Consider the following 17,617-nt stretch of genomic DNA (forward strand, 5'->3'; position numbering starts at 1 on the left):
ACTATCAATTAGGCATAAAACCGAATAGATTGGAACAGGAAAGAAAAAACAGAAGCCAAAAAATATGTCATTAAATATAGAATACAAATTCTATAAAATTTGGAGAACTCTGGGGTAATTATTTACTAAAGGTCTAGCTTTAGGGTCAAGAGAATATAGCAGAGGTTGGCAAGTTACAGCTGCGTGTCTCCCTTCCTAAAGGCATGCTTTTGTAATGGATGAGAGTGTGGGGAGGTTAGACTTGCATTTGAGTTTCAGCTCTGCCTGTTACTTAATAACTGTGTGACTTGGGCAACTTTCTTAACCTCTTAAAATCTTCAGCTTCCTAATCTTAAGGTTGGTGATATTAGTATATACCCTATAAGGTCATCTGAAGATTAAATAAGATGCATGCATGTAAAAGCATTGAACGTGATACAAGACTGTTGAGTATTATTTTAAATATCTGTTAATCGCCTATTAAACGTAAACTCCAAATTTTCTTTTTATAGTATGCCCAGTCTCTCAAGTGTGGTGTGTTAGAGTGCTTGCATCAGAATTACCTAGGATGCATCCTGGATTCTGCACAAAACACACAATCCAGATCTCTGAGCTGGCTGGTAATCTGCATTTGTAGCAGCCCCAGAGTCAGACAATTTCTCAGTAAATTACCGCATGGTGCGTGAATTAGTCTAGTCCAACTGAAATATGTCTTCATAGTGCCAAGATTTGTGAGTTGCACACCTCTTGTGTGCTTTGTTCCTACCCAGAATATTGTAACAGTAACATATATGTGATGTGATTTAAAAGCTATAAGACCTTACCCCAGATCTGTAAATAAAATAATTATTTGGAACCTGGATTTGTTATATTAAAAAATGAAGCAAATAAATGTCAGCAAGAGCTGCTTGGTAGCATATGTTATGAATAAAACTGTAAATATAATTTTTGTCTTTTCCTTTTTAGAAACCTATATTTTCAGTGATCCTGGTTTTGTCACTATATATATATATATATATATATATATATATATATATAAAATACATACGTACACACACACACACACACACACACGAATTCAAATAGAAAGGTCAATTTTACCAAAACTGCTTTTCTGAAGCTAGTGATAAGTCCAGTTCATGTTGACTAATTTGACCTATTTTTCATTCATTTAAGACAAATAATACAGGCAATACAATTTGGTAACTACAATAGTATTCTTCTACATAGTGTATTGTGATTGATAATGGAAGAAGGAGGGTTCTGGTACTAATGTTCATTTGTTCTTGGCTAAGGAACTAGTTTTTGCCAGCCACCTAACAGATCCTTTGTTCTGGTGTAGTTTTGATTCCTGGTTTCCCTGGATAGTCCCAAGTGCTACTGGTCCTTTTATTTAGCTCCACATGGTTCTCGTTTGTTTTGTTTCACAGGGATCCGTCACTTGTTTTTCTTGGTCTTCAGACTGGTAAAATGCCAGTTTTACTCATTAAGTATGAATAGTTTCAAGTTAAGTTTTGTCTCCTTACAGTATGCTCTGTAAAATGCTGACTGGCGGTGCTGTAGTCCTTCTGTTCTCTTGTTGCTGAGCATTTATATCCAAAGTGCTGCTGTGAAGAAAGAAGAGTTTTACAAATTTTTTGACAGGGAGTAATTAAAGCAGGTTCTTATCCACCTTGTACATGGTCATAAGCCTTACCATTGACTGGTTATATTCTGTGTAATACTGTGGAGCATTCTTAATTCTCTATACTTCGCAGCAGTGCAGAGATTGTTTTCTAATCATTAGATTTTTAATTGGGATATATTATATCCGAGGTGGATCTTGATATTGGATGCCATTTGAGGTATGGCTTATGTATTGTAAAAGTAAAGGTGGGAATAACTAATTTAGTATCACAAAATGTTTCTTGAGCGCTTACAGTAGTGAATATGGGGTTTATAAACGAATGGAAAATAACTCATAGGCATAACTGTAGGGCATGTATTATTGAATTTACTTCTACTTGATATGGTAGTATGGAATTAAAACAAAATTTTAACTAAAAATAGTGGCAGAAAAAATTGAACAGGCAGTCAGGAAGGCTCTGCCCACCTCCCTGCTAACTGTGATTGGGCTTTGGGTAAATTTCTTAATCGTGTCTCTGTTATAAAATAGAGAGGTAAGAATAAGACAACATATGTTATTTCCAAGTTCTGTACTTTTAAATTTTACATGCTCAGATTAGGATCCTGTAGAGTATCATTTGACTCATTTTCAGAATAATTTGATTGTTAAATTATTGTGTATGTGGAAATCTTTAAATAATGTTTCTTTAAAAGTTCTGAATTTAGCTTTTTAAGTAATTGAATCATTTCTGTTTTTAAAATGTGAAGGAAGTTTTAACTTCATTTGAGAGGTTATAGAACCTTAACTTCGAAGGTTAAGGTTATGAAACCCTATGAAAACGATGAGTGTAGAAACCATGTTTGTTTTTGTAAATAAAGTTCTATCTAAACACAGCCATACTCATTCACTGACATTGCCTATGGCCGCTTCCTACGATAACAGCACAACTGAGTAGCTGTGGTAGAGAATGCAAAGCCTAAAATATTTATAATGTGGCCCTTAGGAAATAGAGCCTTGCCGAAATACAAAGGATATCCTTATATGCCCAATTTATCCTTTATAGTTTTTTTACTTTTCTTTTAAAAAACAGCATTGCCAATACCATCTCCCCTTTTCTATTCTATAATAGTATCTTAAAAGTATAGTCTTAACTATTAGCATAATTAAATTTATCCTTTGATTTCACAGGAAGATGAAAAATTTCTGACAGATTTATTTGCACAACTAACAGATGAAGCAACCGATGAGGAAAAAAGACAAGAGTTGGTAAGAAATCTGATATTATGAAGGGCGTGAAGCTAAAACAACATACCTTTTATAATTACTTAACCCTTTTTCTTAATTTCAGGTTAACTTTTTAAAAGAATTTTGTGCATTCTCCCAAACGCTACAACCTCAAAACAGAGATGCTTTTTTCAAGACTTTGTCAAACATGGGTATATTACCAGCTTTAGAAGTCATCCTTGTAAGTTTATTTCTCCTTATACTTAATTGCCATTATATTTTTAAGCCACAAAATACTGTATTTTTTTATGTAACATGCAACTATTTGATTATAGCCAATATTTAATATAAGTTGTGTGTTACATAAAGTTAAAAAGCTATAAAGTCCTAGTATTAGATAGCCTGTAACACAGTACTGAAAGGACACAGGAATTTTCCATATTTTAAATAATTTGTTAACTTTGCAGCCTATTCATTGAAATGTTAAAGTAGAAAAATAAACAGGAATAGAAAGTATAACTATCCACAAAACAAGAACTTTACATATGGCAGAATTTCCTTGACCTCCCTTTTTTTATTATTATTATTTGTTAGATTTTTGGATTTATATAGGTGCAAGTTCCATGTTTTTATTATTATAGGAGAAATAAGTGTTTTTTTTATCTGCAGGGCATGGATGATACACAGGTGCGAAGTGCTGCTACTGATATATTCTCATACTTGGTTGAATATAATCCATCCATGGTACGAGAGTTTGTCATGCAGGAGGCACAACAGAATGATGATGTAAGTAAGAAGTTAACAGAGCAAAAAATAACCAACAAGGTAAATATTATTTGCGCTAACAGTAAGTATACATGGGGAGCTATAACTATATTTATTATTCATTCTTAAAGATTTAAATAATTAATGTTTGAGAAAAGTATAGCCATAATATCATGACTTATTCTTCTCCTAAATTGACTCCTGTCTCAGTCTGTAAATTGTTGTACAGCAGTTATTTGATAATGCTCAACTTAAATTTCTTTAAAAGTTTTTGAGATGAAGTTTCTTAATTCTGAAATTAACCTGCTGTGTTGTGCTGTTTAAATCATTTAGTCAATAAATCTCTTTGTGGAATTATGAATAATTTCCCTAGGAAAACATTGTCTTTGTTAGGGAGAGAGTCTCAAAATCAACAGGAATGATGAATGCACACACACCCCACCTCCGTCCCCTGTAACACCCGTCAGTTTCAGAGTCAGTGAGAGTGTATCCTGGTGATGTGAAAGGTGCTTCCAGAGTCTGTGGTACATGGCGTGTCTGGAAGCACCGAGTGTGTGTGCTCTGTTTTCAGATAATTAAACCAATGATCCTGAGTTTTTATTTCCTCCTTCCCCTGTAAAATCTTGAAAGTACTTTGCTACTTAAAAATAATATACTGCCCTGAATTCCTTCTTAAAGGGATGAGGTAAAAAAGACACCGCTTAGAAAAAATATATATGCAGAATTGCACCCTATCATATTTTTACAAAATAGAAAATACTTCTTATTTTTTAAAAAGATCTTAATGTGTTGTGATGTCAAAATGAAGTGGAATGCCTAGAAACTTGTATATTTAATAATTTTAAAAGAAAATTATAATGTCAGGGTAGGTGCAAGAAGTGCCAGATTGAACTGTTGAATATTATGTTATATTTTGCTTTTATAAAATAGTCCTATCTTAAAAATCTAAATAAACATACAGGTGATTTTTTTTTTTAAGGACTATTGTTGTTAGCCCTGTAAGCCACTAGTTGAACACACATCGATGTACTTTATTCATGTGCTGTAATCTTCTTGATTCCCAGTCTTGATCATCATTTTCATATACTGTCTGCATTTTCTCCTTGTCTGTCCTACTACTGCATATATAGGCATCAGTGGAGATTTTCTCACTGAATCCCTCAGTTTTTATTTACTCCTTGAGCCACGAAAGCCAATCATAGTAGAGGATCAGGAAAACAGTCAATTTTCTACGTTATTTGGAATATCTATATTTGTTCTCCTGTGTGCTCTCTACATAACATTCTTATTTCCTCCAATTTGAGACATTTAGGTATCAGCTATTTTTTCCTTAAATTTGTTTTAAATGGAAACTTTACATCATTTCCATAAATGGAGAACAGATACAGTTACTATTTGCCATAAATAGAAGCAATCTATAGCAGTGAAAGAACAATATTATAAATTCTAGCTAAACATTCTTTTAATCAAGAGGATTTAAAGATAATAGAAAAAGGAACTTTCTTTTCGTTTTGATACTGTTTGTGTGATGTGTCTGTACCATACTTAGGGAAACTGCTCACTATCCTATTCAGTCAGTCGAGTATTTGGTTTGCAGTTAACAAAATACAGGTGCATTACAGTAGCATGTGTCATAGTATGTGCTCTTGCCATTCTCTCCTATAATAAGTGATCCTTATTATGTGCATTTTTCTCAACAGGATATTTTGCTCATCAACCTCATCATAGAACATATGATTTGTGATACAGACCCTGAACTTGGAGGAGCAGTCCAGCTTATGGGCCTGCTTCGAACATTAGTTGATCCGGAAAACATGTTGGCTACTGCCAATGTAAGCCACGGGCATTTTTCTCTTTTTCATGCTAGTATAATTTTTATTGCTGGGAGGAACCAGTGCAGTTAAAGTTCATGAAAGTGTTCTTGATTCCTTAGAAAACGGAAAAGACTGAATTTCTGGGTTTCTTCTACAAGCACTGTATGCATGTCCTTACTGCTCCCTTACTGGCAAATACAACTGAAGACAAACCTAGCAAAGGTAAGATAATATAGGTTGGTAGTTGAGTTCTTTGTTCTTGAATTCTGAAACCCCAAAAGTTGGTGTTAATGTGTATTAGTTGCTCAGTCGTTTCCAACTCTTTGCGACCCCATGGACTGTATGTAGCCTGCCAGGTTCCTCTGTTCATGGAATTCTCCAGGCAAGAATACTGGAGTGGGGTAGCCATTCCCCTCCCCAGGGGATCTTCCCAACCCAGGGAACAAACCCGGGTCTGCTGCATTGCAGGCAGATCTGAGCCAACAGGAGGTCTAATAATATATTTTCAAAAGAGGTAATGTCAAGATAAGTTTCTTTTTTTTAAGTGTTATAATCAGAGATAGTGGAACTCTGAAAGAAGATGCCAGAGATAATTTGTTGCTCTCAGAGTTTTAAAACAATTTTTTTGTTAAAGCAATATTTTGTGTTTAGTGTGTATTTACATATGTGAAACAAATGGAAGTAATTATTTGAGGATTGATTTTAAGTTATTTGTACTTCACATGTGTAGCTAGAGCAAAGCTTGTCCTCAGTATTAAACTTTTTTTTTTTTGGCATTGAGGATTATTCCAAGTTAGGATTATTTACTTCTGCATTTTATTCCTTTAGCTTGTGTGTGTGTTGTGTGAGATTTAGAAAATAACAGTAGTTTTAGGGTCTACATTGAGAAATTCCTTATTGAAGCTTTGACAATAAGTAATTTTGTCATATAAGTTAAATACGCTATATTGATAATTTATAATACCACTTAGAAAATAAATGTTAATTTACCCTTTTTTATGACTCTGAAAGTAAGTCTTAGGAACACAATATATAGTAGGTAAATCTTGAGGCTTTCTTCCAAACCTACATGTTTAGTTCATCAAACATTTAGTGAGAGCCCTCTGTGGGAAAGGCACTGTGCTAATCTTTAGGGGTTAAATGAAGGAAATTAAAAAAAACTGTGTAAAATACTTTTGGAGGCTTGCTGCCTGGTGAGGAAGATAAACCGGTGATTAGATTATAATGCAGTGTGGACTCAGTAATATGGAGTAAAAGGAGGCACAAATCAAGCACACGAATCAAAGGAGCAGAGAGAGCAGTTCATTAAAGCTGGATGATGTCTGGTAGGACCTCCTGTGATATCTGCATCCGCTGAGGGACATGGTAAGACATGGTAGAGCATTCTCATGCTTCGGAATAAAGCAGATCTAATAGATTTGTATCTTAGTTGCCTTACTAATAACATTTCACACCTGGGTCTTATGACACTAATTCTTCAGAGTTGTTTAAATTAGATGTGAAAATGGATGTGAAAATGGAAAGCACAGTTCTTAGCACATGGTAGGCATTCAGTAAATGTTAGTTTCCTTTTCCTTAATTTGAACATATTTGGGTTAATAGAAAGGATTTTATTTGATTGGAATTTGGGGGGAAGATGAATGTAAGCCATTAAGTATAATTGTGTTTTGTTCAGATGATTTTCAGACTGCCCAGTTATTGGCATTGGTATTGGAATTGTTAACATTTTGTGTGGAGCACCATACCTACCACATAAAGAACTACATTATTAACAAGGACATCCTCCGGAGAGTGCTGGTTCTTATGGCCTCGAAGCATGCTTTCTTGGCATTGTGTAAGTGTTGCTTCTGCTGGATTACTTATTGTCTCTGTATTATTGTGGTATCTTTCAGTCTTGTTGCCTGAGAAGAAAAGATCACTGATTTCAGGAAACCTAGGTTCTAATACTAAACTACACTGATAATGTACTCTTGCCACATTTTGAGCGGTGATTTTCCTGATTCTTCTTTCTCAGTATACAATAAAGATATATTAAAGTATTACATTATTAAAATGACACCTTAAATCATTTTATTACCTTATTTATTTTTTACTTAGTATATATTGCATGACAGTCACAAATTAGACACTCTTGTGAGACTAGAATCTCACACTGCCATGAAGAATATATTCATAATTTGGAAAACATAGCCAATAGTACTAAGTTTCCAAAATGCGTTTTTTTCTAAGTTACAGACTGCCTAGCACAAATGTCTACAGATGGTCCATTCATTAATTCCACAAATGTTTTCCCCCTTGCTTTACTGAGACATATTTGACATCCAGCTGTAATATATTACATTGTGTTACCTCAGATATTTTAGAGCAAGGGTAACAAACCACAGCTGTGGCCAAATCCAGTCCGTGGTCTGTTTTTGCACAACTTGTAAGCTGAAAAATAGTTTTATGTTTTTAAAGCATTGTTGAAATAAAAAAAGCTACAGAGACCATTTGTGCCCACAAAGCCTAGAATATGTGTTCTGTAGACCTTTATGAGAAAGGTTTGTTAACTCTTAGAGCAACAAGTCTTTTAACAAGGCTGTTTTAGTTATACGTTTTTCAAAAATTGACTTTCACTGTATTCATAAAACCCTAGTTTACTGAAATGAAACATGTTTCTGAATTATAAATAGATTAATCTAGCATGTTCTTGATCATGTAGCAGTCAGCCTTCTTTGGTAAGTTGACACACCAATTTTAGGGTACACTAGAGGTTCAGTAAGAGATGTTTGTTGGTAACTCTTCTGGCCTTTTGGTTTTTATGGGTAAGTTTGGTTTTGTTGGTATATAAAGGCATTGTAATCATCTACTAGTTAGAGGCCTGAACATAAACATGTTTTTGCTATCTTTTTTTACTTTCATTTTAAATTATTTTGCTTGGGAATTCCCTGGTGATCCAATGGTTAGGACTCCACACTTTCATTGCCAAGGGCATGGGTTCACTACCTGGTTGGGGAGTTAAGATCCCAAAAGCCATGTGGTATGGCCAAAAAAAAAAAAGGTTTTGCCTAATTAATTTTTAAAACATCCTTAAGTTTAAAAACATAAGGATATTCCTGATGTTAACTTACTGTGTCAACATTTTATCTTTAAAACAGTATTAAAAATAGAAAGTTGAATGAATTTTTCTTAGAAGGAAACTTACCAGGGTGACAGTTGTTAAAGCTGAATTAGCTAGTGTGCATTCTGCAGTGTGTGCTGAGAGCACATGTGGTGCATATAAAGAAGGGCTTTTAAACTCGTACTCATTTCCCTTATAAACCTACCACAGGAAAAGTGGGAGTCCCAAAGCAAGCTGAGAGGGAGTTAATAACAAACACCTCTGAATTGTTCCTTCACGTCTGGAACGTCTTATTTGAGTGCGGGAAAGGGAGTTTGAGCAGATGGGACAGAATGGAAAAACTGAATAAATAAATACATTAATTTTGTTTCAGTAAATTTAACACCTATTACCACGTTTTATTGATTCTAAGATATGTATTGATACTCATATCAACTTGAGTCTTAAAATTAATGACATGTTATGATTGGTAGTTTTTTTGTTTTGTTTTCTTAGTAGTAGAAAAGGTTTTTTGTAATTAGTGGCATCTTAGATTTGATGGAGTATGGTACATACCTGGTATTAGGATAAAGATGATTAAGACCTAGACTCAGCTGTCAAGTGGCTCAGAGTTCATTAGGAGGAGATAAAACCAAAACAACAACAGCATTATATCAAGGTGTTTTTGGATGTATAGTGAAAATGACTTATTCTACCTGAATGAGGCAGACGAGGGAAATCTTGTAAAAATGAGTAAAATAAGTTGTGTCTTGATCATGAGAGAGGGTGACATTCTTGGTTGAGTACATAATTCAAATGAACAAATGTTAACTGTGATGTGTTAGTGGTTTGGTATAGGTGGAATATGTGAGTCTAGTGGAAGAGTGGCAGAAAAGGAAAGGCCTTTTCTTTAGTCCTTCATCTTGTTATTTTGCTTAGAGTACTGCAAAGAAAATGTCTCACAGTTTGATGAGAACTATGAAGAGAACTGTGACTAATTAATGAGTCTGTATTACAGGAAACTAAGCATGCTCGCAAAAATCTTAAGTTTTGTTTTATTAATATTTTCCAAACTAAGTTAGGCTATCATTGATTAAACCTTACTCTTTCTCAAGTAATTCTCAGTGTGGCTCTTTCCAGGATTGAGAATGAGTAGCTTCTGAAAGAAGATGCCAGTCATTAAGAAAGCATTCTTTAGAACTGTCTATATAGTAGGAATTTTTATCAAGAATTTCTAAAAGAATTAGCATAAATTTGAGATTTAAGGTGTTTTCAGTCTTAGAAAAGAGTACATTGAAATATTAAGTATGGTTTGTTTTTTAAGGGAAGTTTTATAAGTAAATTTAGATGCCCGTTTGTAAAGACAAAAGATTACTTAAATTTTGAGGACTTTGCATTTTTTGTATCTGCTGGTTCTTAATTTTTTTCTTATATTTAAAGACAACATAAGTCTGTGGGTGAGAACAGCAATTCTTACCTAGTCCTTATACATTAGATATGTTTGTGTTGAGTATATACACATATGCACACCAGTTTTATCAGTCTTGGCCTTTTCCAGATTCTTGGATTTTACACTGTAGCTTTTTAGCTCATACCTTTATGATGTTTGATTGTTTTTATTTAAAGTATGAAAATCTATATGAAGAATGAAGTAAAACTTTTGTGGTAGATGATTCATTAGTATAACTAATGGTGTCATTAGTTACATGTGAGGCAAAAAGTTTCACACTTGTATCTATAAGATCTCATGTTGTATAAGGTAAGATTTATTATTTCAGAGATGATTATTAACACTAAGCGTTAAGAGATCCCTGGCATGCTAATGAAGGTTAGAGATGTGAGTGGAAGCCAAGTGCCATTTTTACATTGAAAATCCTACAGTTGTGCTAATTTGACTTATCCCAAAAGCTTTCTCTACTCTCCTTTGAGCAGCTTGACTTCATAGAACTCACTAGTAAATTTTTTAAAGTAAGTTTTTATTCAAGAACAAGAATAGTGTTTGGATATTTTTCATACAAGTTTCTTTTGGGGGAGAGGTATGGGTGGAAATAACAACTCTTAATATAAATATATAAGGGCAAATGAGGAGCAAAACAAAAAAGCCCATTAGAATCACATTCTATCCACCTTAGCAGTTTCTGAACAAAACTGCTGTTGAGGAGATGGCAGTGGCACCATATGCATACTCTGTCTTAGTGAATTCTAGAAAGGGAGTTCTTTTCACTTACCCAGGAAATGCATGCAGACCACGGGGTTTAGCCAGTGTGTGTTATGGTAGGACACAAGTCTCCAAAAAGCCTGCAAAGTTGGAGTAATAATTTTTAAGATAATAGCACTTGCCTTATTTACTAAAAGCTTAAAATTTGGCCTATTAGCATGAGTTCTGATTTTTATTCTGACAAATGGAACTGCCTAAGTTCCTCTGTCAAGCAACATTTAAAAAAAAAAAAAGGCTCTCAAAACTCATTGTTAGGCTTTGACTTATTATCACAAAGAAAGATGACGCTTATTGTTTAAAATGTTTTATTTCACCATGCTTTTGTATTTGAAACTATATAGTAGTTTAAAAATACTTTTAAACTATTTTGAACTCCCTGCCCAGTGTGTCTCTTTAGTAAGAGACACTCTTAAATAAGCTGGATTGTTAAGGCAGTTTATACTCAACTGTACCTAATTGGGCATTCACTTGTGGACCTCTTTTCTGCCAACTAAAGAAAAATTGAGCTGCTTTACTCCTCTGCCTTCCTACCCAGAAACCGTGTCAGCATGGTTGCCTGGCTACCTGCTCATGAAGGACTTGATTAATAACAAATTGGCAATTTAACGAGCCACTGCCATGATCTCCAAAGAAACCAAAATACAAACACAATATTTAATCTTGCCAACCGAAGACGATGTGACTGCATGAAGTGAGTATGCTTTTTTGAACTGTTTACAATAACTGGGGCATTAACTTACTGATAATTACGTTTAGGTGAAGAGGGCTTTGTTGAAGTCTAGCTGTCTGAGTATATTTGGATCTTGATGAATGGTGACTTAAGTAACTCCCCATACTTCAAGATGTAAATATACCTTTTAATCTGTAAGTTAAAGCCTAATTAATTGTAAAAAGGAAAACTAGGGAAAAAAAGCATACTCGCTGCAGCAAGCATAGAGGACCACATTTTAAAAGCATCCTCTAAATTGATTCCTAATCTATGGAAAGGCAAATTTGGGGTCCTACAGATTTCTGTGGGTTTATGGCATTTCTGCAAACACATCAAAATACAAACCAATGTAAACCCATTAACCCTGATTTAAAATAATAAGAGTGTCCAAAAATAAGATCAAATTATAGAGTGGATTGCCCTAATATTTCTTCTATTGTTCTGAAGGTATATACAAAAGGTTACATTTGGAATTTTATCATTTGCAGTAGTATGATAGGTTAATTCATTTATTAGCCCAATCTTATTTCTTACTTCAGATATAAAATATATCTTGGTAATTAGTAACTTAATTCCAGAATTTTTCTGGCTAAGACTTGCGTTCTATGATGACATACACTGCTTTTAGAATACATTTTTCTGATAACCCTTTTGTAATCTTTTAGGTTCTTACTTCTGGAAGCAGTAACTTACTACTGCATGAAGAACTATGTTTATTAAATAGTTTTGGTTTATTTTTTGTAATTCTAAAATACAAAAATATGGTATGTGATTTGAACAACAATACCTCTGTGTTTCAGGTGCTCTTCGTTTTAAGAGAAAGATCATTGGATTAAAAGATGAGTTTTACAACCGCTACATAATGAAAAGTTTTTTATTTGAACCAGTAGTCAAAGCATTTCTCAACAATGGATCCCGCTACAATCTGATGAACTCTGCTATAATAGAAATGTTTGAATTTATTAGAGTGGTAGGTTCTATGCTTTTTAGTTAGAATTTTTATTTTGTTTGAGAAAATCTAATAAGCATTATTGGTATTTTGGCTTTTTTGAGATTATATTTGGAGAGAATTTCTGAAAGGAAACCAGTGTTACCAAAAGCTTATGAGAGATTCAATTCCAACTAAGAAAAAAATAAAATAATCTCTCTCAGCAGCTATGAATCCTTTATAGAATAGTTTGAAAACAGATATAATAATGTCGTGTTGGTCATTTTAAGAAAGTGAAATTATAGTTGACATAGTGTTTGGATGTGTTTTTATTTTGTTTTTGACTTTGAGGTTTTCTGGATTTTTCTTGACGTTTCTCCATGTTTCTTAGCGAAAACTTGATTCTTTGATGATGTAGTATGTTTGCAGTTCTCAAACACTGGTGTGTGTCTTAATTATCTGTGGCATGTTTTTTTAACACATTATGGTAAAATATACATAACAGAATTGGCCCTTTTAACCATTTTTAAAGGGTGCAGTTCAGTGGCGGTAAGTGCATTCACATTGTTCTGCAATCACCGCCATCCATCTCTAGCACTGTTTTGTAGTGTGATTTTACAGTATACTTGCTCAGCCCAGACTTAACTGAATGAGAATCATCTAGGGTGGAACCTGGGCATTTACTTTGGAAAGAGCCATGGATAATTCTGAGGTGCACCAAAAGTTGGGGGATATGGAAGTAGCCACATTTTCATTTGTCCCTAAGATTGGATAATAATTTTATGAAATTACTATTCTGGGAGAGTTTATGAGTTCACTGCAGTTAAGCCTCATATTTTGCTAAATTAATATTTTCCCTATCGTTTTGTATTATAATTCTTTTTACAGGAAGATATAAAATCATTAACTGCTCATGTAGTTGAAAATTACTGGAAAGCACTGGAAGATGTAGATTATGTACAAACATTTAAAGGATTGAAACTGAGATTTGAACAACAAAGAGAAAGGCAAGATAATCCCAAACTTGACAGGTAGATTACTACATATTTGAACCTATTCAGGTTTATGGTGGCCGCTCTTTTTTGTTTGTGTATTATTTAGCTTGGCAAGGGAGGGGGAAATAAACAGAAGTTGTATTTTTCTCTAATTATCAATGTAAATGTTTTCCTGGCAATGTTAGGTGGATATGACCTGTAGACCTATCTCAGGCATATATATCCAGTTAGACAATGCAAAAGAAAAAAGCAAAACACTGATATGACAGTAAGGCTATTTTTTGTGTCCAAAGTAAAATCAGATTATTAGTTTTTCTTTAATGTTACAAATTATTTTAATGAAGTTGTGTACCTTTTTCCAAAATACCTGAATTCACATACTTGTGGTATATTTTTAAATCCATAAATTAAGACTTGTTAATTCCTAGTTTAATAACTGATCTGTGACAGTACAATTTTGATAATAGGGATTTTGATTCCACTAATTAACACTAGATATGGAAGAGTGTAGTGTTTTGTTCTGTGCTGGGTAAAATCTGTTTTGTTTTCTTCTTTTTCCCACAGCCTCTATGTCTGTGAATCTGTAATATTCCATTAATCTATTAAGACTGTAATTTGGGACAATATTTGAAGACTAAAAAAGTCTTTATAAGTCTGTTCATTTTACTCTTCTCTTTGCTCACAGTATGCGTTCCATTTTGAGGAATCATCGATATCGAAGAGATGCTAGAACACTAGAAGATGAAGAGGAGATGTGGTTCAACACAGATGAAGACGACATGGAAGATGGAGAAGCTGTAGTGTCTCCATCTGACAAAACTAAGAATGATGATGACATTATGGATCCAATAAGTAAATTCATGGAGAGGAAGAAATGTATGTTGAAAAGATGGGCAGAGAAAAATGAAGGCTTTCTCACTCTAGGTTTATCCTTTTTTTCTTGACAGTCATTAGTATCTACTTTGTGTCACACAGATTTTAAAAGACTCTTGCTTTTATAGACTGTGGATTAAATAGCTCTGTTGTGAAGGTATAGACTAAATTTCCTTCATCTGACTTGCGTAAGATATTTCAGGAAGGGTAGAACAATGAAGGTTTCCTTCCTTTTCTGGATAAGGACGCCTAATATTTTGCTAAGCTTTGTTCACAAACCGAATTTCAGTGTTGCTGTCTTGCAAAGGAGTAAGCTAGTTAATTATTGTGTTTTAGTGCCACCTCATTTGGAGGTATTTTAAAAGATGAGTATGGGTGACAACTATTGACAATATTCTCATTTTTAGTAAAAGAAAGTGAGGAAAAGGAGGTGCTTCTGAAAACGAATCTTTCTGGTCGGCAGAGCCCAAGTTTCAAGCTTTCCCTCTCTAGTGGAACAAAGACGACCCTCTCCAGCCAGTCACCTGCAACAAATCTGCCTGGTTCTCCAGGATCACCTGGATCCCCAGGGTCTCCAGGCTCTCCTGGATCCATCCCTAAAAGTACATCTCAGACGGCAGCTATTACTACCAAGGTATGTTCCAGCTTTCTCAACACTAATTGTCATGACTAAGACTCCTTTCAGTTACTGTCTTTTGGAACTGATTTTAACATTTGTGAACTAGAGAATAATTCTCCCACCAGCAGCTGAAAGATTTCTGAAAGTTTTTACAACCCATATAGAAGTTTGAATATATTCTTATTTTGGCTGTTTGCATTTTAGAACCTTAGGCTCATACTTGTATATGTCAAAACATTTACAGAAAGTTTACTATTTTATCAATTTTCCCAATTAATACCCAGGTAAAGACTTCGTGGGGAGAAGATAATTTAAATATCTGGACATGCCTTTTTTTTTTTTTTTCTTAAATCAAGGTTTATAAAAAGCAATTAACTGTCTACTATCACAAACATTTCATTTAGGAAGGATCAAAATTTTACCACCAAAATACGAGACAAACATAATCTCTGAATAAAAACCAATTTTTTTGGCCACCTTATGTTTCCCTGGACTAAGCTAACACAGTGGCATTTGGGATTCATTGATGTACAACAGGTCTGATGTGAGCCACGGTGGTTTCTGGTGAAGGAGCAGGGCCTGGATGAAATGAGGAAGGAACAGGGCAGAATCACTTTCCTAGCCTCTGAGAACCTGTCTACCCTCATTTCTACCTGTCTACCCTTATTTCTAGTGGTCTGTTTATTTTCTGTGGTTTTAATTTTGATACTGTTGAGACTGTGTTAAAAAATTATAATGCATTAAGTCTTAAAACTTAAATTTTGAATTTTAAATTCAGTACTTAGTATTGATCTCCTGAGTGGTTTGCAAGGATCATGTGAAAGTGTTAAGTTTATCAGTTGTGTCTGACTTTTTGTAACCCATGGACTATATAGCCTGCCAGGTTCCTCTGTCCATGGGATTCTCCAGGCAAGAATACTGGAGTGGGTTGCCATTCCCCTCTCCAGGGGATCTTTCCAACCTAGGGATCGCGCCTGGGTCTCCTGTATTGCAGGCAGATTTCTTTCCCATCTGAGCCACCAGGGAAATCCCATCAACTGCTTAAAAATTTATCATGGAAAACTTGGGAAATATGTAATAAATTTCAGCTCCATACAGTCTCACTTCCCAGAAATAACCAGTTTGTATATTGGGGTGGGGGGATGTCCTTTACTCAGACTTAAAACACAAGTATTAAAAAACGTAGTCTTTTCTTGAAATAATTCTTATTTCTGAACAGGGAGGCCTCGTGGGTCTGGTAGATTACCCTGACGATGATGAAGAGGACGATGAGGATGACGACAAGGAAGACACTCTGCCGTTGTCAAAGAAAGCAAAGTTTGAGTCATAATAGTGGCAACTGCCTGTGATCAGTACCTGTCGAGAAAACTGGTTCTCTACCCCTCCCCACTACAACATCTACAACAAAGCAGTGGTTTCTTGTGAATGACTGACACACCGATCAGCTCGCACACTTGACTTCTGCTCATCAAGTGCCAATTCAGTGGAGCAGGAGGAGGGGATGTTACACATTTAGGGGAAAGACTTACGCCTTTGAGCTCTCCAGCTTGGACCACACATTGCCCTTTTCTCAGGGAAGGAAATGGAAACAAAAAGCCAACAGGGCAGGGGGTTTTGTAAGTGGAACTCTGGTTTGACTGGTCAGTTGCTACAATCAGAGTATGCTTTCTCGGACCATGTTTGAGACTCAGAAGAATAGGCTTTTCTGCCATAATTCTTCACTAGTTAAGAATGCCAGCAGTTTCTTTGTATAAAGAGACCTGCCTTTAAAATCATACATTCTGAACATTTTAGTCAAGTTACAACAGGTTTGGAAAACTTCTTTGGGGGAGGGGCGAATATAAAGTTTCCTCTTTTTTATCTGTTCCCTTTGCCCTTCAAACTGCAGATTTTTTTAAAGTGGGGATTTGTCCCTACTTGATTAAAGATTGAGTGGAATTCTAGATGTGGTCATTTGTGTCATAATTTTTTTGTTTCATTTTGATTTTTTTTTCTTCTGAGTGTATGCTTAGTTGTTGAGTATATATATTTGGGACCATTAAAATTTTTTTTGATGTAATATAACCTAACGTTGTGCTGGTACCTGTTTTACCATGTGTAATTTTTGTTCTACATTTCTTAATTTGTTTAGAGTTTTATGAAAGATGGTATAGTTTTTATTGACAAAAGCAAAGTAATCTTACAACTATGTGCATACAAAAAGCAATACTATTTTGTGACTAAATATTTTATATTAAAATTTACATCAGCAATTGTCTTGAGAATTCAGGGAAACAGAATGGAATTTAAAATTTCAACAGTTTTGTTAAACCTAGAAACGTGAAATTAGTATTCCAAAGAGATTCTGAAATTTCATATCTGGGGAAAAATGATGGTACATTAAATCAAAATTGAGGATGAATGATTTAAGAATAACATACTGACTTTTGAATAATAAAAGTGAAGAGTAAGAGAAATTGTATTAGTTGTATTTTTCTTTTTTTTAACTGCTCCCTTTGGAATACCAGTTGGAGTTGTAATTGATGGTTCCTAAATAAATACCTGGCCAGAGGACCATCAGATACCACCTTATTAACAGTATTTTTTTAAATAGGTTCTTTTTATTGTCTTAGGTGTGCTAAAATTTTAAGGAAACATAAATATCTCAGTTCCACATACCTTCACTTTTTTCAAGTGAAGATTTTAGAACTTACGGAAGAATGTATTTGCAAATGTGAATAAAAATTCCTATCTAGGAAAAGGATACTATTTTAAGTATCACACACTTTAACTGGATAGTCCAGCGAGCACTGTGTGCTCCGACCTGCG

At 34.4% G+C, this 17,617-nt stretch overlaps 1 protein-coding gene across 3 annotated transcripts in view; it reads left to right on the forward strand.

The window, feature by feature from the left end:
• PPP4R3A (protein phosphatase 4 regulatory subunit 3A) overlaps positions 1-16,752 on the forward strand; it is a 34,918-nt gene extending 18,166 nt beyond the window's left edge. For 2 of the 3 annotated variants that reach the window (XM_006076167.3, XM_006076169.3), the window contains 11 exons: positions 2,774-2,851; positions 2,934-3,050; positions 3,479-3,634; positions 5,275-5,406; positions 5,508-5,610; positions 7,064-7,222; positions 12,195-12,364; positions 13,211-13,353; positions 14,003-14,193; positions 14,598-14,824; positions 16,029-16,752. In XM_006076167.3, the coding sequence (XP_006076229.1) occupies positions 2,774-2,851; positions 2,934-3,050; positions 3,479-3,634; positions 5,275-5,406; positions 5,508-5,610; positions 7,064-7,222; positions 12,195-12,364; positions 13,211-13,353; positions 14,003-14,193; positions 14,598-14,824; positions 16,029-16,139 (1,587 nt within the window). In that variant the 3' untranslated portion in view covers positions 16,140-16,752. The remainder of the gene's footprint in view (positions 1-2,773; positions 2,852-2,933; positions 3,051-3,478; positions 3,635-5,274; positions 5,407-5,507; positions 5,611-7,063; positions 7,223-12,194; positions 12,365-13,210; positions 13,354-14,002; positions 14,194-14,597; positions 14,825-16,028) is intronic. The other variant, XM_006076168.3, reaches the window with a different exon arrangement.
• The last annotated feature ends 865 nt before the right edge of the window (positions 16,753-17,617 follow it).

The sequence above is a fragment of the Bubalus bubalis genome, chromosome 20 (genome assembly GCF_019923935.1).
Source record: "Bubalus bubalis isolate 160015118507 breed Murrah chromosome 20, NDDB_SH_1, whole genome shotgun sequence".
Classification (NCBI taxonomy): domain Eukaryota; kingdom Metazoa; phylum Chordata; class Mammalia; order Artiodactyla; family Bovidae; genus Bubalus; species Bubalus bubalis.